The sequence below is a fragment of the Sceloporus undulatus genome, chromosome 5, assembly GCF_019175285.1.
Source record: "Sceloporus undulatus isolate JIND9_A2432 ecotype Alabama chromosome 5, SceUnd_v1.1, whole genome shotgun sequence".
Classification (NCBI taxonomy): domain Eukaryota; kingdom Metazoa; phylum Chordata; class Lepidosauria; order Squamata; family Phrynosomatidae; genus Sceloporus; species Sceloporus undulatus.
Window position 1 is genome coordinate 51,290,874 of NC_056526.1, and position 23,748 is coordinate 51,314,621.

The 23,748-nt window shown below is 36.8% G+C and overlaps 1 protein-coding gene across 1 annotated transcript in view; it reads right to left on the reverse strand.

Annotated features, from left to right (window-relative positions):
• The window catches only part of PTPRQ (protein tyrosine phosphatase receptor type Q), a 126,862-nt gene that overhangs the window by 70,655 nt on the left and 32,459 nt on the right, over positions 1-23,748 (reverse strand). Inside the window, 16 exon segments of the mRNA XM_042467980.1 lie at positions 177-322; positions 1,989-2,146; positions 4,432-4,552; positions 6,396-6,497; positions 6,966-7,148; positions 8,319-8,600; positions 10,228-10,335; positions 11,509-11,688; positions 11,788-11,913; positions 13,037-13,244; positions 13,366-13,538; positions 16,683-16,829; positions 18,709-18,837; positions 21,785-21,861; positions 21,863-21,889; positions 21,891-22,014. Of these exon segments, the coding sequence (XP_042323914.1) occupies positions 177-322; positions 1,989-2,146; positions 4,432-4,552; positions 6,396-6,497; positions 6,966-7,148; positions 8,319-8,600; positions 10,228-10,335; positions 11,509-11,688; positions 11,788-11,913; positions 13,037-13,244; positions 13,366-13,538; positions 16,683-16,829; positions 18,709-18,837; positions 21,785-21,861; positions 21,863-21,889; positions 21,891-22,014 (2,291 nt within the window).

Here is a 23,748-nt window from a genome sequence, read left to right on the forward strand (position 1 = left end):
ATTTTATATAAAGGACACAATTTTACTTTCCACTGTATTTAATGGGACTTGAACATCCACAGATTTTGGTATCCACAGTGTGTCCTGGAACCAAATCCCAGTGGATACCAAGGGCCTACTGTATGGTGTGGTTTGTTTTTTTTCAAAATTCAAAGAGATGAATAAAGCAGATGTACCTGTATATAAGTGTTGGAATCATTTTTGTAGTATATCGTATAAAACTGTATGACTCCATTTGGCTTTTGAGGAGGATCCCAGAAGATTTGTATTGATGAAGAAGTGAGATTTTTATACCACACATTTCTAGGTGGATCACTTGGAGCTGGAAAACATGTTAAAATTTAAATGCTGCTGCATTAAATTGCTGCCCTTTCATGATACGTAAAATCATCTGCCTGGGATATCTGCCTCTATCTAACTAATGGCAAGACAGTTCATACATGAACAATTTGCCTGAAATGTTGGTTGATGGACAGAAGAATTGTTTGGGGCTAACCTTCTTGTTGAGATCCTGTTCAACTGGATGGGTTACAGTATACATCCTCCATCACTCCAGTAGACAGACAATTATGTTGCCATTGCCTATGACCTGTGTTTGTTTATGTTCATTCTTATGTTCATACCCTTATCACTCCTGTTTTTCCTTTCCATCTGCACTATATGCTGTTCCCAAATGTATCAAATTATAAATCATTAGTTTTGAGTTGGTCAGCATCATTTTTGCTTATTAAAATAACTCTGCTGCAGGGACAGGAAAACAGTAGCTCTCCTGATATTGTTTAACTACAACTTCCATCATTCCTAACCTTTGACCATACTGGCTGAAGTAATGGAGTTGATGTCTAACAACAAATGGAAAGTAATGGATTCTTACTCACAGAATCATAAAAAAATTAAATATACTAAATAAATGCATAAATGATCATCATCCTGATCCCAGGATGCCAAGCAGGACTCACAACACCAAAAAAATAATAATAATAGCAAATCAACCCAGAGAGATCAAGGAACTTGTAAAGAATCCCTCTTTCATTCTTCTTATTTATATAACACCATAATACTATCATTAGTTAAGTTAGGGATGGGTAAAATATCTGAACCTCCAGATATGGACCCATCCCCAAATTTTGGGATTCTGAAAGGGCTTATTGATTCCTGGGGGGTATACTTGGCAGTTCCATTATGTTTTTAGGGCCTAGCTAGTTTCTAGGTTCAGAACTAGAAGTGGCCATCCAATCACTTCTGCTTTTGAAAAGAGGCCACTATGAACCAGGCTAGCAGTGGGAGGGATAAAAATAAAGCAAAAATGTCCATGGTGTACTCAAAAAGCACAGTTGGTATATTTAGACTGAAGAATTGAGGATTGGAGTGGGAAGATTGTAGGGACAGGTGTAGCTCATCTGTGGTACTCGTGACAGATGGGACCACTACAACTTTGAAAGTTCTCCACCCTTGAATTAGGTCCTAAATATAATAGAATATCCCTCCACCAGAAAACATTTTCTTGGCTTCTTTTCATGAAACCACCTATCCATTCTCAATAGTCATGGAAGCCTCAGAACTGTAGGAGTAGTGTGAGATACTATAGATGAAAATGAAGAGAACACTAAGATGTTCTCACAGAACACCTTAGAAACAAGCAGCAACTTTAACCAGAGAGCTGATTAAAGTCAATAGGAGAGTAATGTAGTATTATTTGGCTCATTACTCTCCTATTACTCTCCTATTACTCTCCTAGTATTATTTCATCAAATAAAAATGCAATTCTGAATGCATGTATCCTGAAGAGAAGTGAAATGCCACAGTTGATGATGAAGTAATTTTTTTCCTTAGGGATGTTAATCCATATAGAACCCATTAACTAATAATCCTACTTCCAGGTCATTTGAAAGCCTAAGACCCTTTTTAAAAAAAAAATGCTCACTGGCAGGATTGTATGCAATAGTAAACCACAGACCTTTTTTCATTAGAGCAAAGGATAAACTTACCTCCTTCAGAGGTTCTGAACACAGTCATGATACTCTTCATGTTTCCATCACCAAATCTGGTACTTGCTGTTACATAAACATTATATTCACTGTTATATTCGAGATCTGTGATCTCTAATGATGTTTCTGTCACATTAATACTTCTTGACATTAGGTTCCTAAATAAACACATTAAATATCTCATGTGAATGCATATACACATATATAAATCACACATAAATACTTGTCTTCACGAGAGCTATCCCTTTAAGAGGAATTAATTATTTTATTATGCACAGGTCTAATGAATATTATATGCAGCAACACATCTCATCTTTTTGTTATCCCAAAAGCAACGTGTTACAGGTAACATCTTTACATGTAATTTATTACTTCCAAGCTTTTACTTTATCAGAGAATGTGATGAGGCAATGGCAGCAATATCAGGGGCCCTTTCAAATTAAACAATTGTAGTACAGTAGTATAATTACACTTTAACAGCATTGGGTCCATCCTATCCCACCCTGGCAGTTTAGTATTTCGAATTTTGAGCCAGATTGCTCTTGTGATTCAACCAAGCTACAAAACCCAGGATTCCACAAGATCAGTTGACATCAACTCCATGCTACAATTCTATGGCATGAAAGGGTGCCAGGATTGCTTTTTCAGCACCATAAAAGGTGTCACTGATATTTAGTATATCGCATTCCTAGGCAGGAATCACTAAGAAATGCAATGGGTTCAAGTTACAAAAGACACAATTTGTGCACCTCATGAAATGGGACAAACACATTCCTGAGTGAATATTGTGTAAAGGAGCTGCTATCCAAGTTTGGGCAACTAGAAGCTTGGCTCACTTGCTTGGGGCAAGTCATAGGGCATACAGGCTTTTCAAGAGTTTTCCTCCTCTCCACATGATTCATTTTTGAGTTAATTTTCAAACTAGTTTGTTACATTAGCATTAGATTCTTATTATTAAGTATTAGAATCATAGAATCATAGAGTTGGAAGAGACCACAAGGGCCATCCAGTCCAACCCCCTGCCATGCAGGAAATCCAAATCAAAGCATCCCCGACAGATGGCCATCCAGCCTCTGTTTGAAGACCTCCAAGGAGGGAGACTCCACTACACTCCGGGGCAGTTTGTTCCACTGTCGAACAGCCCTTACTGTCAGGAATTTCCTCCTAATGTTGAGGTGGAATCTCTTTTCCTGCAGTTTGCATCCATTGCTCCGGGTCCTAGTCTCTGGAGCAGCAGAAAACAAGCTTGCTCCCTCCTCAATATGACATCCCTTCAAATATTTAAACAGAGCTATCATATCACCTCTTAACCTTCTTTTCTCCAGGCTAAACATCCCCAGCTTCCTAAGGCGTTCCTCATAGGGCAAGGTTTCCAGACCCTTCACCATTTTAGTCGCCCTCCTTTGGACATGCTCCAGTTTCTCAATGTCCTTTTTGAATTGTGGCGCCCAGAACTGGACACAATATTCCAGGTGGGGCCTGACCAGAGCAGAATATAGTGGCACTATTACTTCCCTTGATCTAGACACTATACTTCTATTGATGCAGCCTAAAATCGCATTGGCCTTGTTAGCTGCCGCATCGCACTGTTGAGTGTTGACTCATGTTCTACTTGTGGTCTACTTGGACTCCTAGATCCCTTTCACATGTTGTCTCCTTAAGCCAGGTGTCCCCCATCCTATATCTGTGCATTTCATTTTTTCGCCCTAAGTGTAGGACCTTACATTTCTCCCTGTTGAAGTTCATTTTGTTAACTGTGGCCCAGCTTTCTAGTCTATTCAGGTCATTTTGAATTTTGATCCTGTCCTCTGGAGTATTAGCTATTCCTCCTAATTTGGTATCATCTGCAAATTTGATAAGTATTCCCCCAATTTTTTTCCTCCAAGTCATTGATAAAGATGTTGAACAGTACTGGGCCCAGGACAGAGCCCTGTGGAACACCACTGGTTACTTCTTTCCAGGATGAAAAGGTGCCATTGTTGAGTGCTGACTGTTATATCATTAGCAAGTAGCTTTAGTTACAATAGAATGAAGGGTGTTGTAACAATTAAACCTATTATTATAACCAGACTAGATATCAGTTGTTTCCTTCTCTTCTATGGCTTGATGATTGTCCTTGGATGAAGTTACCCAGTTCCACTCCATTAAGTGACACTCTTTTGCAGAAGCTGGTAGTCTGTTCCAGAACAACTGCTTCGTTCACTTAACAGCTTCAGTAACAAAATGTCTCACTTTTAAAACCCAGCTTCCAAAAATACTGCAAGATTCTGGCAGACACTAACCTTCACTTAAGAAAAAGATGAACTTCAAAGGATTTGTTTCAAGTGATGCATTGATATTTATTTGGAGCAAGTGTATAATCCACAAGAAGTATTTTTTTAAAAAAATATTTTTTTTCATACACAACAAATTAACATTTATCTTCGGGGAGGAAAAAACTTACCAGATATAAACTGTGTAATAGAGGATAATTCCATTTGGCTCCAGCGGAGGTTGCCATGACAATTTCACAGTGACACCAGCCAACTGTTTTACAGTGAGCAATTGTGGAGGAGAACTAGGAACTGTAAAGTGAGAACACAATATCTTGTTAAATTCCCATGATTTCAAACATATCCTAAAATGGGACTTTTAACTTTTATCTGTACTAGGGATATAAGCAAGCACTTGGTTGAGGCTGGGTTTTTTTGGTTGAGGCTGTAGTGAGGTGATAATAAACAATAATTTTGCATGGTGATGGCAAGACATCTGTTTCTATGATCTGATGGAAAAGAACATTTCATGAGAAAATACAGTAATGAGCATGTTGCAGTAATTAATCTACTGCTTAATTCTCCTCCCCCCCCTTTTAACAAAAACATGAACTTTACAGGGCAGATATAAACTATATAAAAATTCAGTGAAGTGGTTTCCTTAAGATGCAAAGGAAGTGGAAACACATCAGCTTTAAATGGTGGGGAAGTTGGAAAGTTTTACACTGAAAGATGATAAGAAGGCAGGATTTTTAAAAAAATCTATTCCATCTATTAAATAACAGATAATACACTCTGTGCCTTGCCAGGCCTGCTAAGCATATCACAGGGTGACGAACTACATGTAATCCAACTGTCACAGGTTCCCCATTCAAAATCTAGTCTGGGAAATTAACCTAATTCAACCCAGCCAATACCCACAAACAACAGTCTTCTTCACTGGCTGTTGTGCAACATATAACTTTATTTTTCATTCTCATTACATGTTCCTAAGGAGTTATTTCTTCACTCACTTCAAATGCACTCCTTACAAGAACCATTAGAATGCTTCAACCTGCACGTTAAAACATTAAACATTTTTCAGTTGCACCTATATTATCAAATTATGTTATCAACAACAACTGTACTGCAAAGAACTCTCCTTGAACCTTTGGGAATTCAAACCCAGGGTGGATCCACAATATAGAAATAATGCAGTTTGATACCACTTTATGTCCTGTAGCTCCATTCTGTAGAATCCTGGAATTTGTGGTTTTACCAGGTCTTTAGCCTTCTCTGCCAAAGAGTACTGATGCCCCGTAAAACTACAAATCCCAAGTTTCCATAGGATGGAGCCATGGCAGTTAAAGTGGTGTCAAACAGAATGATGTCTAAAGTGTAGATGAACCCATAGTCAGAACTGGACCGTCTCAGTATGAGGTAGCTCCTTCTAAAAACAATTAACAATTTGATTTCTTTACCACTTTAATCATTAGGATAACTAAAATCTTACCAAGATTTAATAACTATGATTAAATATGAGTTAAAATTAGTAATAACAATACTAATTCTAATAATCTTGTAAACTACTGAAATAATCAGTGGTGGAAGATTTTCTCATTCAACAGATACAAGCAAATTATACATAACTGTTTATTTTAAATCACAGAAAACATCATCATGTAGTGGAAAAAAGACAAATAAATAAAAAGAAATAAAGTCATAATGGTAGTCATGCCTAGAAACTAGTAACGTAAGCATAGCTATTAGAAGATCTGTGAGGCATTTGGTCTGCTAGAACAGTCTGTACTTGCAAGAGAGTACATTATCAACATTCTTTGTGCATTTGTACTGCCTTCTGAATTCAGGATATATGAGGACACTTAAATTTAAACACGATAGAATTTACTGTGCTTGTGCAAAAAGGAATAGCAATACTTAGTGATTTAGTAGTATTAGTTGAACTTGGATACTTCAGTCTTCACTCTGGCCCATAAAGTTGTTATTTTCCTTTGAAGATTTTAATACCAATCTAAATGCTAGCTACTCATTTCCTTACAGATAGTTTGCAGATGCTTTGACATGGCATGCCTTTACTCAAGATCAGCAATTATTATGAGACATTTCACCACTATGAGTAAAAAACCCTATAATTAGACAATGATAGAAAACTTACCATCTTCATCAGTCAGTATATTCAGAGGTACACTGCGAGCACCTTCTCCTTTTGCAGTACTTGAAGATATTTCAGCTATGTATCTTGTATATATTTTTAAACCTATACAAATAATAAATATATTAAACATATTTGCATGTGTGCTTTTTTCTTATATATTTATATGTTTTCATTTGTGGTACTATATGCAGCTTCTTTTATTAGTTTCACAAGTAGAATGTAGCAAGACTGCCCTTTGGCTTCAGGAAATCAGAAAAAAACAAAGATTTAAATAAATACCACTTTGCTACTTTATAACATATAAAGGCTCTGAAGAACATCATGCCGGTCTCATGGAAACTCATGGGGCTTTAGTTACTTGAAATCATTTCAGTAAGACTTAAATGTAATTAACTTTTCAGGAATGAGGCTTGCTCTCTTTCATGAATGCAAGAAGATTATGTGAAAAGGGCTTTTTCTCATCTGCCTTTATCATTTTCAAAGCCCATCAATAAGGTGTCGAGATTACAAGGAATGCCCATTTTTTTCTTTTAAACTACCTGCTTCAACAGTAGTTGGTGTAATAGTCACCTGAAATAGTCAATGACAAATTTGTGGTATTGATGATTCTTTCCTCAGTTCCATCAGTTTCTCTGAGGTATATAGTATAGCTCTCAATAATCCCATTGGGGACAGAAGGAGGTTCATAAGATAATTCTATTTCTGAAGAAGATATGTTCCTGTAGGTTATGTTTTGTGGTGGAAACTCAGGTACTGAAAGGAGAGAAAAAGCATGCAAACAGTAACTCAAATTTCAAAGATGTGATAACAGTTGCAACTCAGGGATAAACAAGCCCAGTTTCCAAACTTCAGCAACACTGTCACCCCTGCAAACTTACCAAGATGTATGAAATCACCCCTGCATTGGGAAGATGAGGCAACTCCCTCAGGCAGCAAAAGGTGGTGGCCAGCAATGGTACATCCCCAAGCTATTCATCCTAGCTCCCCTGGTCATACCCATCTCTTGAAAGACAGTGCCCTTGTGTGTGTATACTTCAAGTTGCCTGTTGACTAATGGCAACCCCATGATTTTCATAGGATTTTCTTAGGCAAAGAATACTCAGAGGTGGTTTTGTCAGTTTCTTCCTCTGAAATATAGCCTACAGCACCTGGTATTCATTGGTGGCCTACCATCAAAGCCAGGGGTAGGCAACCCTTTTGAGCTGGGGGCCGGGTTGCTGTCCCTCAGACAACTGGGGGGCCGAAGCCAAAAAATAAATAAGTAAATAATTTTTAAAAAATTAAATAAATAAATAAACTGGGACAAATGTAGGACAAAATTTTCAAATGGAGGGCACTTTTTAAATAAAAAATGGAGGACATGTGGAAAAAATTGCTGATTTTTTAAAAATGTTAAGATAAATGCATGTTTCTGAGGCTTCTATAGACAATTGCCCCAAAGGCCCCGGCGGCAATCGGCGGCAGGACTGGGCTGGGGCCGGTCCCAAGGCCTTGCCGGGCCGCATCCGGCCCGCGGGCCGCAGGTTGCCTACCCCTGATCAAAGCACTCATCAGAGCTGTCCCTGCTTAGCTTCCAAGATGAGATGGGATCTGATATCCTGGGCAAGTCACTACTAATGTAAGAAGTTATCATTCAGCTGGTCATCTAGTTGGGTTCTCTACTTGAGATGGAGGGACCAAAGACCCCAACAAGACCTTAGCTGTCCTTTGCATTGGTAACAAGATGTCTTGGCCAGCCCTTTCCATTAGTGTGCCCAACAGATTTAAAACAACAAATCAAACTGAAATTAAACAAGACTCATATCTGAGAGCAGGCACTGTTTACTTTCTAAAAAAGCAAAACTAAATAAATGCTATTAGGGCCTCAAAGTCCCCAGATTCAAGCTACATAAACAAAACAATATTCTAACATTCTGTGCTTACCAGTTTCAGCTGTTCTTACAGATAACAGGGCAGACGACTGATTCCCATGACCAAGCCGGGTAAAAGCCCTCACAGAAATGTTATACAGAGTATATGGTTTCAAGCCATTTAGAAGAAGATTTGTTGCTGTGGTATTTTTAAAAATTAAAGTGCTGGCATCATCATACATAATTTCATAGTGTGTTATGATCCCATTGGGCTTTTCTGGAGGTGACCATTTTAAGCCTATTTCTGTGGCAGTCACTTCTAATATTTCAACATTCTGTGGTGGTGAATCAGGCTCTTAATTCAGAAAAAGATAAAAGAAAGTTGCTGAGAGTTTTTCAACATTTTAAATATATTTTGCCATTCATTCATATTTCCTTTTAAAAATTCAGTATTTAGATATTACAGCAAGACCAAAATATCAAGATGAATTGAAATTATATTCTTTGTCATTCCTCCTGCCTATATTCATCCTATTGCTATATCAGTTATTGGTACATTTTCACTATGGGGTTTTCTTGACAAGTTTCTTCAGAGTGGGGTTGCCACTGCCATCCTCTGAGGCTAAGTGTGTGGCTTACCCAAGCTCAACCAGTTGGTTTCAATGGCCAAGCCAAAATTCAAACTCTAGTCTCCAGTCATAGTCCAGCACTCAAACCACTACACCACACCGGCTCAAATAAGCATAGTTCACATGAATTTTTTCAAATATACACGCCTAAATCCAATTCTTATTCATATTACTATTATTACTATTTCTTCACTCACCTCCTTCTATGGATCAAGACTGAGGCAACAACAGATTAAAATACAACAACACTGGGCACATAACACTAGTTAAAGGAGCATAAAAAATAATGCATACTAACAAAAATTGATTCACAGTTTAAAACTCATGATTTAAAAATCATCTGGATAAGCCTGCCAAGAAGACACTGGCCATTACTGCTGTTTTGAATTCAGGCAGTGTATACAGCTGACAAATCTCCTCTGTGGGTGGCTGAAGAAAATATCCTTTGGATGAAAGTTGTCAGCCTAGTTTTGGCTGACTGAAATAAATATCTCTTAGATGACCTGAGTGTACATGCCAAATTAAATGAGAGAAGGTGATCCCATAAGTAACATGGACCCAAACCATGTGGGGATTTAAAGGTAACAACAAGCAACACTGTGTATTTTGCCCAGAAACTAATTAACAGTCAGTGAAGTGATTTTAATACTGGTGTAATATGATCACTCCTAGATGTGCCACTAACCAATGTGGCTGCCATGTTTTGAATTAACTGACATTTGGTATAGAGGTAACCCAATGTACAACGCATTGCAAAAATCCATCCCTGAAGTTACCAGCACACGTACTACAATCTTTAGATCCACCAGCTCTAGGAAATAATTGAAATTACACAACCGTTTATGTTCCAATCAAACTTAAACATTCAATAGGTCTACTCTAGTTTGCAATAACAAGTTGATTTAGGCTTCCTTTCCAACATTTGAAGAAAAGAAAGAGTTACCCTTTTCTTTAAAAATTACTGGTTAAATACATATTTAGGGAAGCTGTGAAAAATTGGACAGCATCTTCTAGGAAGTGATTAATAAGACAATCCACAAAGGTGTATAAATTTTCTACTCAAATCATATCTAGGCAGAAGGAACAACAGACATATTTTGAATGAACAAAAACAAATCTGGCGAAACGTCAGGAAGAAACTCTTATAGAACATGGCCACATAGCCCGAAAAACCCACAAAAAACTATGGATGCCGGCCATGAAAGCCTTCGACTTCACAAAAACAAATCTGTTTTACAAAACATAAAGAAAATGTATAGGTATTATTTACAGTGCATTCACAGTTTTCAAAGTGGTAGAAGCAAACATGGAAGATGCAAAAATTATAAAGTCAGTATAAACTGACTATCTTACCATCTTCAGGAGTTGTCACAAAAATATCATTGTCTTCCGACAGAGCACTTTCTCCTATAGTTGTGGAGGCTGCTACTCTCATTTTATAATCTGTATACTTTCTCAAGCCTAGAAGAAATAAGAAACAAACCTTCACAAACATGATTCACAACTATAGTAACAGCCACACTCCATTAAAATGAACAGATTTACACTTTTCCTTATCACTTTAGTTGATAATATGAACAGCGTTTATTTCCAAAAACGATTATGAACAGAAAAATTTAGAAAACATTATGAGTTCTTATTCAGAGGGGCTTTTAAATGTTACATGCTAAAATGCTGCTTTTGTTTAAGGGATTAATTTTATTTTGTATTGTTAAGAGCCAATGTGGTGTAGAGGTTTGAGCACTGGACTATGACACTGGAGACCAGTGTTCAAATCCTGATCCATGGAAAACCACTGAGTGACCCTGGGCAAGTCTCATTTCCTTGGGCTCAGAGGCTGGCACTAGCAAACCCATTCTGAAGAAACTTGCCTAGAAAGCCCCATGATAGGTTCATCTTAGGGTCCTCATAACTGAAACTAATTGAAGGCACAGAACAACAACTGTTAAGGGTCAGGATAAAAATTTCAGTATTTTAAACTTTTGATCTTTTTAATGCTACGTTCCTATTCCTTGTCACAATACTGCTTGATTTTGAAAAGCATTTTACCCATCATAGGTTTGTGCCACTCAGATCAAGAGCCTCCTTAGGCATGAGAAATATAGTTGCTACAGATCCTGATAATTACCTTTTACAAATTGCTAATTTCTCCATATTACAAGTCTGCTAACTTTTCCATTATCCACTTATAGTCATTTAGGGATGAGAGGAGGATAGACAGACAGACAGGGGCCTGAACAAGTGAATTCTGCAGAACTCTATTGTAATTGCTATTATTTTATAGTAGAGCTTTAGAATATTGAGAGCTCAATTAAAGATTCTTTGACTGAACATTCCTCCTATCTGAAGAAGTGCTACATCAGGTATCAGGAACTTATGGCCCTCTGCTAATTGTTGGACTAAAAAAAAGCTGCAGCCATTAAGGCTCATAGTCAGTCAGGGATGCTCAGAGGGTATAGTTCAAATTTCTGCAACATCTTGAGGGTCAGTTTGCACTCTAGCGTTCGATATTATCTGTAGAAAGGGTCAGTGATTTGGAAGTTATATTATTTCTCTGAAGAGAGTTGCAGCACAGACATATAAAACCAGGTACTCAGTTATTCCAACACATTTTAATGATCATTTTCAACTAACCTGTAATCAAGATGCTGTTATTTGACGTGGTCATGTGAAAAGCTCTGTTTGTATCCAACTCCATTGCATAAACTGTGTAGTGTGTGATTTCTCCATTGGGATTCACTGGTACATCCCAATACAACAAAATTGAGGATGAACTAATATTTTTATAATTTATATTTTCTACAGAGCTTGGAACTATGACAAAAACAGTAACAGATGATTTAGTGTGACTTAGGGAACTGTAGAGAAATTAAGAATCCACAGCATGAAAATATTTCATTCTTCAAAATTTACCTTGTTCACTCGTTCTAGCAATGAGAATAGCTGATGGTCCTTCTCCAATGATGGTAAAAGCAGATACAGCAATTGCATATTTAGTGAAAGGTTGGAGTCCATTTATAAGATATGACAGCTGCTCAGCTGAAAGGTGAATGGTATCAATAAATGCTTTACATTTTAGAAAAGGAAATAAATATCTTTATACTAAATACTCAATATCAAAACTATTGCTAAATTGATCAGAACCAAAGAAAGTAAAATCTGTAAAAATAAAAATGTGGAGATGAAACATAAGTTGGCTATTGACAGAACACAGGAAGGAACCCACAATGTCACTTACAATCAGACTGAAAAAGAGGAATCTTATAGCACAAACATCTGTATGTCTCTGAATTCAATGTGACATTCACAGGTAAACATGAATAGGATGCAACATTCCATTGTCATTGTATACAATTATACAAAAGAGAGAGAGAGAGAGAGAGACATTAAGTCATTCATATTATAATGGAAATGGAATACTTCTTCTTGAACAGAATTAAATGTCAATTAAAATCATAATCAGAAAGCTTGGTTGTATTTTTAAAAATTAAGCTCCCAGCCTTGGAAAGGAATGTAAATAAAATCAAAATGTGGACGTCTATCTCATTAAATGAATTCATTTTGGGGGGGAAATCAGAAAGGCATTTGAAGCATGTATATCTGTCTGCCAGTCCTTGTTTAATGGCTCATAAATATCTATACTTAGTCAAGAAGAATGATCCATTGATAATGGATGCCACTGAGTATGCTAATGATATCATGGTGTCATGGGGTCATCTCCACCTGTTTGCTGGCCCCATGTAGCAGAGTTGTAACTTTTTGACCTATTTACCTTCAGTGACATTTGAAAACCTATTAGTCAAAAGCTCTAGGAAAAATTAAGTTCCACTTGGGACATGGAGATATGTTAATCTCCTCCAATCACACCTGCCTTGGCAACTGTAATAACTGATTGTCTATGCAGCTTTTCCTATGGCTCCGGCATCTTCTTTCTCAAGGAAGAAGGTCAGCTGGGTGACAAGGAGCTAATAGTTTCTGCTTGTGTGGCATTCCTCATTTGCTCCAGGAAGCATTTTTAAGAGTTGTGGGGGAAGGAAGAAGAGAGAATCTGACTTAGCAAATGGCCCACTAACAATCTGGCCGGTTTCTCTCATAAGGTTCATATATGTGACAGTAGCCTTTTGAACAATGAGGTAGGTACAGTAAAGAACCTTTTACTTACCAGAATCTGCATATAGCTCTGACATTTCGTTGAAAGTGGGAAAATTATCACCAGGCATATTTGTAAATTTTACTGGAGAAAATCTGTGCTCTGTTGGGAACATGTCAGCTGAACCTTCATATGAACTAGTCACTGTTTCTAATTTATTCCATGTGATAGATGGTGTATATTCATTTATCATATCTGGATCCACAGATTCAACAAAATACTAAAATGAAATATAAAGGAGAATTCCTTGCTGGTTAAATCTCATTCTGGGTCTCTACAGTAAGGGATGAGGTGAAATAACTGAAAATCAGTAAGAAGTAACAGGCTACAAAATAAGTCACCTTATCTTTTTCTGACAGAATTGTATCTTCAAGAGTCTCCCCTGTGTCCTCAAGTAATACTTGTACTCTGTATTGTGTGATAATTCCATTTGGTTGCTGTGGTTTCTTCCAAGCAATTCTAATGAAGCTTGCTGCTTCCTCTGCAACATGCAAATCAAACACAGGTCCTGGAACTAGAATCCAATAAACAAAAATTAATCAATCCCATTATTTTCTGCTACTAAAGTCTGCTAAAGCAACTAACTGGATGTGTCAGATGAAAGTATGAGCATCAAAAATATTATCTGTACAATGATTTGAAATCCAATCTTAAAATATTACACCTTTTATAATGATGAAAATGCAGTCACTTTATCGCAGTGTTTGCCATCCCTTTACTGAGCAAGTCTGCAAAAAACTCTAGAGCAGCATTTATTCTAACCACCTGCTGCCATCTAATGGTCAAATAATTGCTAAACTTTCACACTTCAAGGGTATTTTCATAAAAAATAAAAAGACAGCTGTTTAGAAGACTCAGTATCTGATTGATTTATTCTGTCGTTCCAAAAAAGGTAGTCTGGCAACTAAAGGAGGAGTGGAGCTGAGAGAACATCATATATGTATCATAACAAGTTTCCATTTAAATTGCTCTCATAATCTCTATGCTGATTTTTGAATTTAGCTTCTGAATTTTAAACTCTGGAAAATTTAATCAGATGCCCATACATGTGCAGGTGCCTTTCTAAATTCCTGGCAGAATGATATGATGTTGTTGCTTCAGAAAACATGTTCAGTTCAGAGTTTTTGTAGGATTTTCACAAGGGGAGGACTTAGGGAGATTTTTGAGGAAGGGTATCCTTGGCAATGCAGTGGCTGTAAAGGAGTCCACATACTGAAATGAGAAAGTGCAACTGGCTGCTGTCAGCTTGTGGGAAGAGCTGGTAATTCTTGAAGCAGAACATAACCTGTTTCTGCCATGGAAAATTCTTATTGGCTTCTCCAACATTAGGAGGAACTTCCTGACAGTAAGGGCTGTTCAACAGTGGAACAAACTCCCTCGGAGTGTAGTGGAGTCTCCTTCCTTGGAGGTCTTCAAGCAGAGGCTGGATGGCCATCTGTCGCGGATGCTTTGATTGTGATTTCCTGCATGGCAGGGGGTTGGACTGGATGGCCCCTGTGGTCTCTTCCAACTCTATGATTCTATGATTCTATGATTCTAAGTATGTGCAAGTATAATTTCTTAATGAGTGTCCTCACATGCCGTCCTCCTGCTCAGTGTGCACTAATTATGCTGACTTATAAATTTATCAGACGGGGAAAATCCCATGCAAAAACGGGATTTAAAAGGTAGAAAAAACCTGGAAAAACAGGTTGATTTTCACACATGTCATTGTTAAACTTGTGTTAACCCAAACGGAAAGTTACAAAAAAAAAGCCTCTCCTTTTTATTTTCGGGATTTTCCAAAAGTAAAAAAGAACGGCTTTTGTCAACTTTCCCTTCACTTTCTGTTTGGGTTAACATTAGTTTAATAATGACATCATGTGAAAATCAACACACTTTTGTGGGTTATTTCCAATTTAAACCCCCGTTTTTGCATGGGATTTCCCCCGTGTGATAAATTCCCTAGGGGTGTAATTATTCACCAAGGCCCAGAACAGATGGGCATGAAAGAGTAGACCAAGTCTGCTCTGGCCAGAAGCAGGTTGGAACCTAGCTATCCGCACAGCCCACTCCCAAGATGGACTGTGGACAAAGGGGCTGACCAGTGACACCTGGAGTCGAATTATTCCGGCTACTTTTTGCTCTGGTCCTAAGGACTGGAGCACAGCTTCAAGCATGGCTTCTGACTGCTTTGGAGGCATATGTCCTTTAATAAGAATGCCTCCAAAGTGGCTGGAAGCAACTTCATTTGGCCCGTCTGTTTCATTCCCATGTTTCTCCTCAAAGATAGCAATGAGTAATTTCAGAAGTTTTCATGATAAAGTCTTTGAAAACCACTGTTTTCAAAGGCTACGTAATTTGGGACGTCAAATCAAGATGTAATTATTAAAGCTGTTATTTCTCACACATCTTATAGGCATTACGCCTCCTGATTTTAAATAATAGTTGTAGAGTTTCTAATAGTGTCTCTTCAATAAACATATTTGTGATCATTTATGAAAATTTTTCAATATTCTTTCCATTCGTATGCTAACTTTGTTTATAACTTCATGATTTGGTCTCCTACACAGATATGGACACCCAACCAAGCTAGCCCCTATCTGAAAACATCCTCTAAATTAGCCATGCACAAATGCATCCATTGACCCAGTGCTATTAGGGCTCCCACTGTTCAATCTTTATGAATGTAAAAGTGCATGGTGATCACCCAATAATCTAACAAGTAGTTCCTGTATTCTCATCTTTTAATTTACCTATATCCTTTCTTAAACTTTCATAGTGAACCAGTGAAAGGGAAACAATATAAACAATTGAAAACAGTTTTAAAAAAAAAAAAACAAAAACATATAAAGGGTAATAAACAAAAATAACAACCAAGACTTGTCAAGCACAATTGTTTCAGACACCAGTTAAGCAAAAGCACTTCTGGAACAGCAAGGACTTCAGATAATAAGTATGATGCCCGTAAAGAAATTAGATCAAGCATGTTCCTTGGGGACATATGCAAATAGATAGCACTATAGGCTGTGCCTTTCAAAACTTTCAAAACTATTAAAGTACCAGAAATACATGGAGCTTGGAAAAGTTATTTTTTAAACTGCTCCCAGAATCCCAAAGTCAGGGACGTAGCCAGGATTTTGGGAAGGGGGGTGGGGGGTCCAGACTAAGTGCCACCATTATAATGGGGCTTGGGTGTGGCAGTGCGGCAGCACACACCATTCATTTTATTTAACGGAAGGGGGGTCCAGACCCCAAGAACCCCCCCCCCTTGGCTACGTCCCTGCCAAAGTTAGAACTCACAAAATCATTCAGCAGCTGCCCATTCTGGATTGCAAACAATGGAAGTTGAAATTAAAACTCTTCCAAGTTCTCACATGTGCTTCTCCCTTCTCCACGTTTCCACATAGGAAACTATGACCCCTACAGATTTTTTGCTTGTGATATAACTGCTAAAGAAGTAGAGCATTTGTCAAAATAAATAATGTGGCATTAACTTTTATTTACACTACACTATAGTAGGAAATATGTAACTGTTATGGAATATATGACTTTATACTGAAAGGAGAACACACATTTTATTAAGAGGCTGCATTGCAAACCCTTGTTTTTCAAAGAAAATGACAACATGGGCTACATGAAGAATACTATGCACCTTGTTATCAGACATACAACATACCTCCTGCAGGTGTGAATACTGTTAAATTTGATTTTGGCCCCACTCCAGCACTTGTCTCAGCAGCAACAAAAGCATCGTATGTTGTGAATGGTATTAGATTACTAAAGGTAAATTTCATGTCCTTCGTGCTATTATCCAAAATATGCCCTACAAAGAATAAATACATTGCAAAATAAAGAAAGAAAAATATTAGTACCTCTGAAACAAAATTGCAATTAAAAATTAAGGGTTACTGATACATTTATGTGAAATAGATCTAATGTACTTATGCGGGCATTATTGATATGGTAAAAGGTTAAAAGATAATTACAATACATATGGGCCCTGTTTCATTTAGACTAATAACTTTTGTGTTAATTATTTCCTCCAGCTAATCCTATCACTCCCTTCTAGACTTCATAGGGTTATCCTTTGCACTGCTGCAGACCCATTCTATTATTATTATTGTTGTTGTTGTTGTTGTTGTTATTATTATTATTATTATTATTATTATTATTTTGCCCCAGATAACTTGATATATGGTAGGATAAGTACTGTATATAATTTCTCTTTAAATGGGCAGGAGTAGTCTTATACACAGATCTCTATCATTACTGCATCTCAAACAGAAATCCATTGCTTTCAATCATGGACTGTCTAAGGGGCAAAGTTCCCCTGATGATTTTTGCCAGCTTCTATAACAGCAGCAGCAGCATTTAAAGATGGTTTGTCAACCTGCCTACTGGGCCAACAACTGACTGCAAGGATGGACCTGCCAAAATGGAGCATTCATGGCTACAAGCCATGCTGCACCATTATTTTTTTCTGATCTGCTGCAAACGCATGTGCATGGGTGCACAGATACTGTTTTAACCACATGCATCATTTGAACATGTAGGTTTTCTAATGGGCTAGAGCTGTTTCTTTTAGTCATGCAGACAACCCAAGTCATTATAAAAATCTAAGAACATGTTAAAAATAAAACTGTACGATAGATAACGCTGAATGCATTTGAGCATCTATTATAGAATCAATAGTATTCTGCTTCATGAAAACCACTTGAAACTTGGCTAACACCAATAAAAATATTCTGATTTCCTCATTATGTTTTGTGGAAGATAGGATACCTATATCTAAAATGTCAGCAAGATATTAATTTTCCGCTTATAGATTTTGTCTACCAAGGAAGAAAAAGAGAGGCAGATCCTCACTGAAATTATATAAGAAGGGTCTGTAGAAAGGAACAGAGGTAACACCATCTCAAAATTCAGGAAAGTAATTTCACATTTATCTTCAGAGCGACAAAGACATCTTGTGCTAGTCATCCTATTTCAATATTATCATATGAAACGTACACATACATTGGTACTCATAATTTTCTTTGCCTGCTGTCATCCTTATCCTCAGCACTGCCTGAGAATGAAGCAACTAAAGATGGAGAATATCATATCAAAGTTTCTATAGATGTTTCGTTGCCAAAAGACAGGATCTTATATAGTGACAAATAACTCATGCAATGGACCATTAGACAAGCAATTTGACTGTTTCACTGCTCACTGGGGGAGGTATAAAAGGTCTGTCTGCTCAAGCAGAAGAGTGACAATGACAATTAAGATGAACAGTAGCCCCAGCTTCCCACTACAACACACACCTGCCAACCACAACTCTGGCACACATCTCCCAACAACTGCCAGATTTATTCAGAATAACTGTTTTGTGAACAATTAAAGAGACTTCACAGCCAAGGACCTGTGGGAGAAGTGGCTTGGGATATCTTCTGTCAAAAAGGCACATGCCAGGCACTGGAAAGCAGATATCCCAAGCCACTTCTCCCGCAGTTCCTTGTCTGTATGCTGGACAGTCAGGCATAACAACTCCAGCAGGAGTGGGGTGCTCTGACCCACAAGAAGCAAACAAAATGTAGGGTGATTAATTTAATAAAACATTATTACAGTGTATCTGTAAAACATGCCATTTTTGTTATCATACTAAAATAATTGTATGAATAATAACATGACCAAAGCAAATTACACAGAATCTGACTTACCAGAGGGTCCATATAACTCAACTCTGTAGCTAAATTTTCCAGTAACAATGGTTGGTGGTTCCCAAGAAAGTGAGAAAGACTTTCCTGTAATGTTGCTTTTGACTAAATTTTGAGGTGGATCCTCTGGAACTAAAGAAAGGCAAAAAGGAATTTCTGTGCCCACAAAGTTTATATTTATGTCCCCCTTGTGTTATCTAATTCATAAAAATAGGAGTTCATAATACACACAAAGGCCCCATACAGACAGGCCAAAATAAAGCTGCTTCAGGTCACTTTGGAGGTATGCTGTTTCAATTATGCATGCGTACAAAGAGTCTGGAAGCCGCGCCAAAGCCACAATCCAGTCCTAAGGACTAGAGTACAGCTTTGGTGCAGCTTCCAGAATCTTAGTACATATGCATCATTAAAACAGCATACCTCCAAAGTGACCTGAAGCAGCTTTATTTTGGCCTGTCTGTATCAGGCCAAAATAACTATTATGATAGTACAATTCCCAGTCCATACTAAGAAGCAGAACTATCTACTTTGTGATAAAGGGGAAAATGATATATGTTCAAAGGATATCCTGTGAAGACAACTATTCCTAATATGCTCAGAATTAAAAAAAATCCATCTGGTCTTGTAAACTAGTTGTTATAAATAATGAAATATATCTACTTTTATGAGTCCAAATTTGTGTAATATGGTTATATTATGTTTTTGCTAGCATGTTACACTAACATAGAAAGATAACAGCATTTGAACAGGGAAAAAACACAAATGGGATGGATTTCAAGGTGTCTGACATGACTGGAATGGAGTTTGCATTAAAGCAAGATGGTCTCTCTGATTTCTAACAATCCCACACTTTTTCTCCAGCTCCATGAAATACCCCATGCAGATCTGATGGGTTGTATATCCCTCAGATATGGATTTTGGGGGCTGATATAAGACTTACAATAGTCAAGAGAAAGTGAACAAGTCCCACAAGCAGATTTCATTTACGCTACTTTTGCCTCAGATATGTAGTCATGCAAAGCTGCACAAAACTTTATTTTAAGCTCTGACTTGGATTTTTAAAAAAAAGAAAAAAGAAAAAGAAAATTCACCCTGGTTGTAAAGAAATTATTTAAAATAAATCTCACTAATATTAATGGAACATGTTATCGACATGTTCCATATCAATGAACATTAATTTAGAACTGATATAAAATATTTGGTATATTGCAGACATTAAAACAAATTAAAATAAAGTCATTATACAATATATAATGTTTGAAACAAAAGGAGAGGTGAAATTATTTCAGGTTTTGAAAGGTGTTAAAAGCCAAACTTTATACTATTGTTTTCTAAAAATAATCTTGGTCATGAATCTAAGCTGTCTTGAATATTTTCTTGAACACTTACTTTGTTAATGATATCACTAACATACTGCTATTTCTGCACAGCCGACAAAATGCTTCAGCTGCTTCAAGTGTAACAAAGATTAGGTCAAACCCAACATTATTCAAAGTCAATGCTGGTCATAAAAAAGGACATTTTTTTTTATTACACTAGCTGTCAAAATGAGAACAGCTGTTAACAAAATGAAATAAATCTCTTGTCCATTCAAAAGATGCTCTGCTTATTGAAGATTACTTCAACATTTCTCTATTGTCTTGCCAACTGTAAGGGATTCAGTTACAATCCATAAATTATTCTAAAATATAACTCTAAAGATGTTAGAAGAAGTTCTGCAGTTTTCAGAAAAGGAACATCTCTTATTCAATGAGTATTTTTTGTGTTTATACAAGGCTTACTCATTTCTTGTCTGCATTCCAGAACCTGGAAAACATACGTTGAAGATTATATAATGCCATGCTGAAGTCATCCATAACTGAATAGTGCTAAGTCCATATCTCAGGGCACTGTTCAGTTATTTAAGCATTAAGCATGTTATTCTATTTACCTTCCTTAACAGTAACTTTTTAAACTCTGCTTAAAGGTAAGGTCTTCAGAATATTCTATCACCAAACTAAAGTTACCTCTAACACAGCAAACAGCAGCTGAGAAGATTATGAAGAAAATAACACTGGGAAAAAGAATAAGTCAAATCCAGATAACATGCTGTACTGTATACACAGGATTCCTGTGGTCTAAAATGGGGGGAGGGCTTACTCTGCAGAAGAGATGAATAAAATGCAGCCCCTGAACCGCATGTGACCCTCTACATTCCTTATTGTGGCCTGTGCTCCCATCACAAAATTCTTACCAGCCCCTAGACATCCCCTCATTTTAAAATGTTTGGTTCCTGTTTTAGCCCCAAAAACAATCAAAAGGGGTCAAAACTACTGAAAAACTGTTCCCAGATCATCCATGAACCCCTTCCCCACAAAAAGGAAGTCAAAAATGGCTGAAAATGAAATCAGAAGTTACATTAACCCCTGGTATGGGTTAAAATGTCCTCCAGTCCTAGCACAGTTGCCAAGCATGGCCCTACTGTGGCGAGAATAAACATCAGCCATAACAATGTGAGAACTTTGCTGAACTATACCTAAGAACTGCATGGCTCTTTTTGGAAGAAACTGATCATGGATGGAAAATCTGATCATGGATCTAAAAATGCCTTATCTAATTTAGCTCAAAACAGGAAATGATATGAATAGATTTTTGTTGCTTATACAAGTTTTTACTTTAGAAACAAATGTGCTTTAATCTTCTACAAAGAAAATTCTCTTTCTGCTTACACAGAGAATAAACTTCAGCCACAACAACATGAGAACTCTACTGAATCAGACTTAAGAATATTCACATTCTGTTCAGTCAGTGGCCATTCTGTTGCTGATGAGAATCCAACAAGCAGGCAATGAGTGCAACTGCACCTTCCATCCCACATTCCTGAACAAGTAATACAGAGAGGCATGCTGCCTCTGATACATGAGATGATATATATCTATATTGACTGGTAGCTATTTACAGCCCTAACTTCCATTGTCTAATGCAGATATTCATAACTTCTATGTTACGGAAAGAGAAGCTACAAATACTTGTACTGAAATAAAATAGCTGAATATACCCAAAATGTAAGACTGAAGGAAATCATAGTATAAATATGTACCTGATTCCGGTGTCCTGACAATTGCACTATCAATATAACCCTTCGTGGTAACTGCAGAACTTCAAAAAGGTAAGTATGTATGGTCGGAGATTAGTCACGCAAAACTATAGGTTCATTCCAGACAGAGCTTCATTTTGCTAGGAGAAATTGTACTTGAGATAAATACATAGTTTTTCTAGGATTAGTTGAAGGAGTGGTAGTACTCCACAAAAATGATTCACTTTGTTATCCTGAAAAGACAAAATAACCTCACACAAAATTAATTTAATACTGCATGCCTATGAGACATTCAGACAACGGCAGTGTTAATTACACATCTGATATAAAATATAGGCAAAAGAAAATACATACAAGGCAGAAATACACAGTAAACATGGGTATATAAATTTAACCTTAGCTGTGTTATGACAAAAAATGCTGACAATTTCTTCTTCAAATACAATCAAAATACATACCATACCAACCAGTGTCAAATGATTCAGCTGGGAATGCTGGCTTCGTGCCAGACTATAGTAAATTTGTATTATAGATGAAGTTTTTCCTGAGAGAGCTGATCGTCTATTTCTAATGAAGCAATCAAAATTATGTTTCTAGCACTCTCAATTCAAATTAGCAAACTAGGCCAAAAGTGCTAAATGTTTGTTGAACAATGTAGATTGTAATTACAAAATAATTATTACAGAATTGTACAAGTGGTGTTATATACAGTACTACTGTGTATTAACCAGTACGTTCAAGAAAAAGCAAGGCTAAGTTTCCCAGTAGGCTCCACTCTGTCAGTGGATATATATGGAGGCAAAATTATTTACTCAAGAATGGTTAGACAGATGTTTTCACAAATACAGCATCAAATATAAGGAGAGCTTCCTTGCACATCTATACATAAACAAGATGATAACATATCATTTGGTCTACCAGTTTTAATCACGCCTCAGAAAAGATTCAACCTATTAACAAACAGCACTGGCATACAATACAACACTTTAAGGTCATTGCGTAGATCTGCTAATTTAGGAGACAAACAACAGTAGTTCATACTGATTTCTCAAGAAAATTAACATTTACAAGCTATTGTTTGATATTTAATGTGGCACTGTTATTTGTAAACAAATGCTGCAGAAAGGGAATGATTATCAGAACCTCCCTAGAAAAGGGGTGGGAGGTAAGGTCATTTTTAGTCCCAATCCCCAATATGGAAAAATATTCTATCAAAACGTCCGCTAGGTGTTTTGCCATGTTTTCTGACACCTTCAACATGGGAGGGGCAATCAATTAGCAAAATAAACAGTGTCAATAGAATCAAAATAAATAAAAAAAATGTGTCTGTAAAAAGCTAATAAAAGAAAGGCTATTGCCTGTGGTGAAAAGAACAACAGAAAATATAAAGATGACATTATAGGAAGTAAATGAACCCGTTTGGGAAGCATTTAAAACTGCAACCTTTTCTCATATCACATACAGGACTGCCTGCATTCACTGAAAATAGTCAGGGGAACACCATCATATACTTCTTAAACCTTGGCTAAATCTACTAATAATCAACCCATGATTAAAATATTATCTTATTTTTCAGCAAAAGGACTATAAAGATTTCCATAATTACATGTTATTCTCAGTTTTGTAAAAAAGACAATCGAAAATTCCCAGTCCTTTAGAAGTATCACTAAATTTTTCTTTAATCAAAATAACTTATCCAATTCACTGGACCAATTATTCAATTTTTCATTGACATTGCAATGTAACATAAATAACAAAAGTCTTTCCTCTTTCCGTATAGCAAACTTTAGCTTATATATAATCTATCTCATACTACTGTATATCTAATTTATCAAATACATCAAATCTTCTCTTTAGCTTTAGTAAACCCAGAAACAACCCTTTTTTAAACCAGACATCCCATGTCAGTTAACACACTGGAAGCTTGTGTAAAAGCTTCGGTTGGTGTTGCACGAGAGCTTCATATT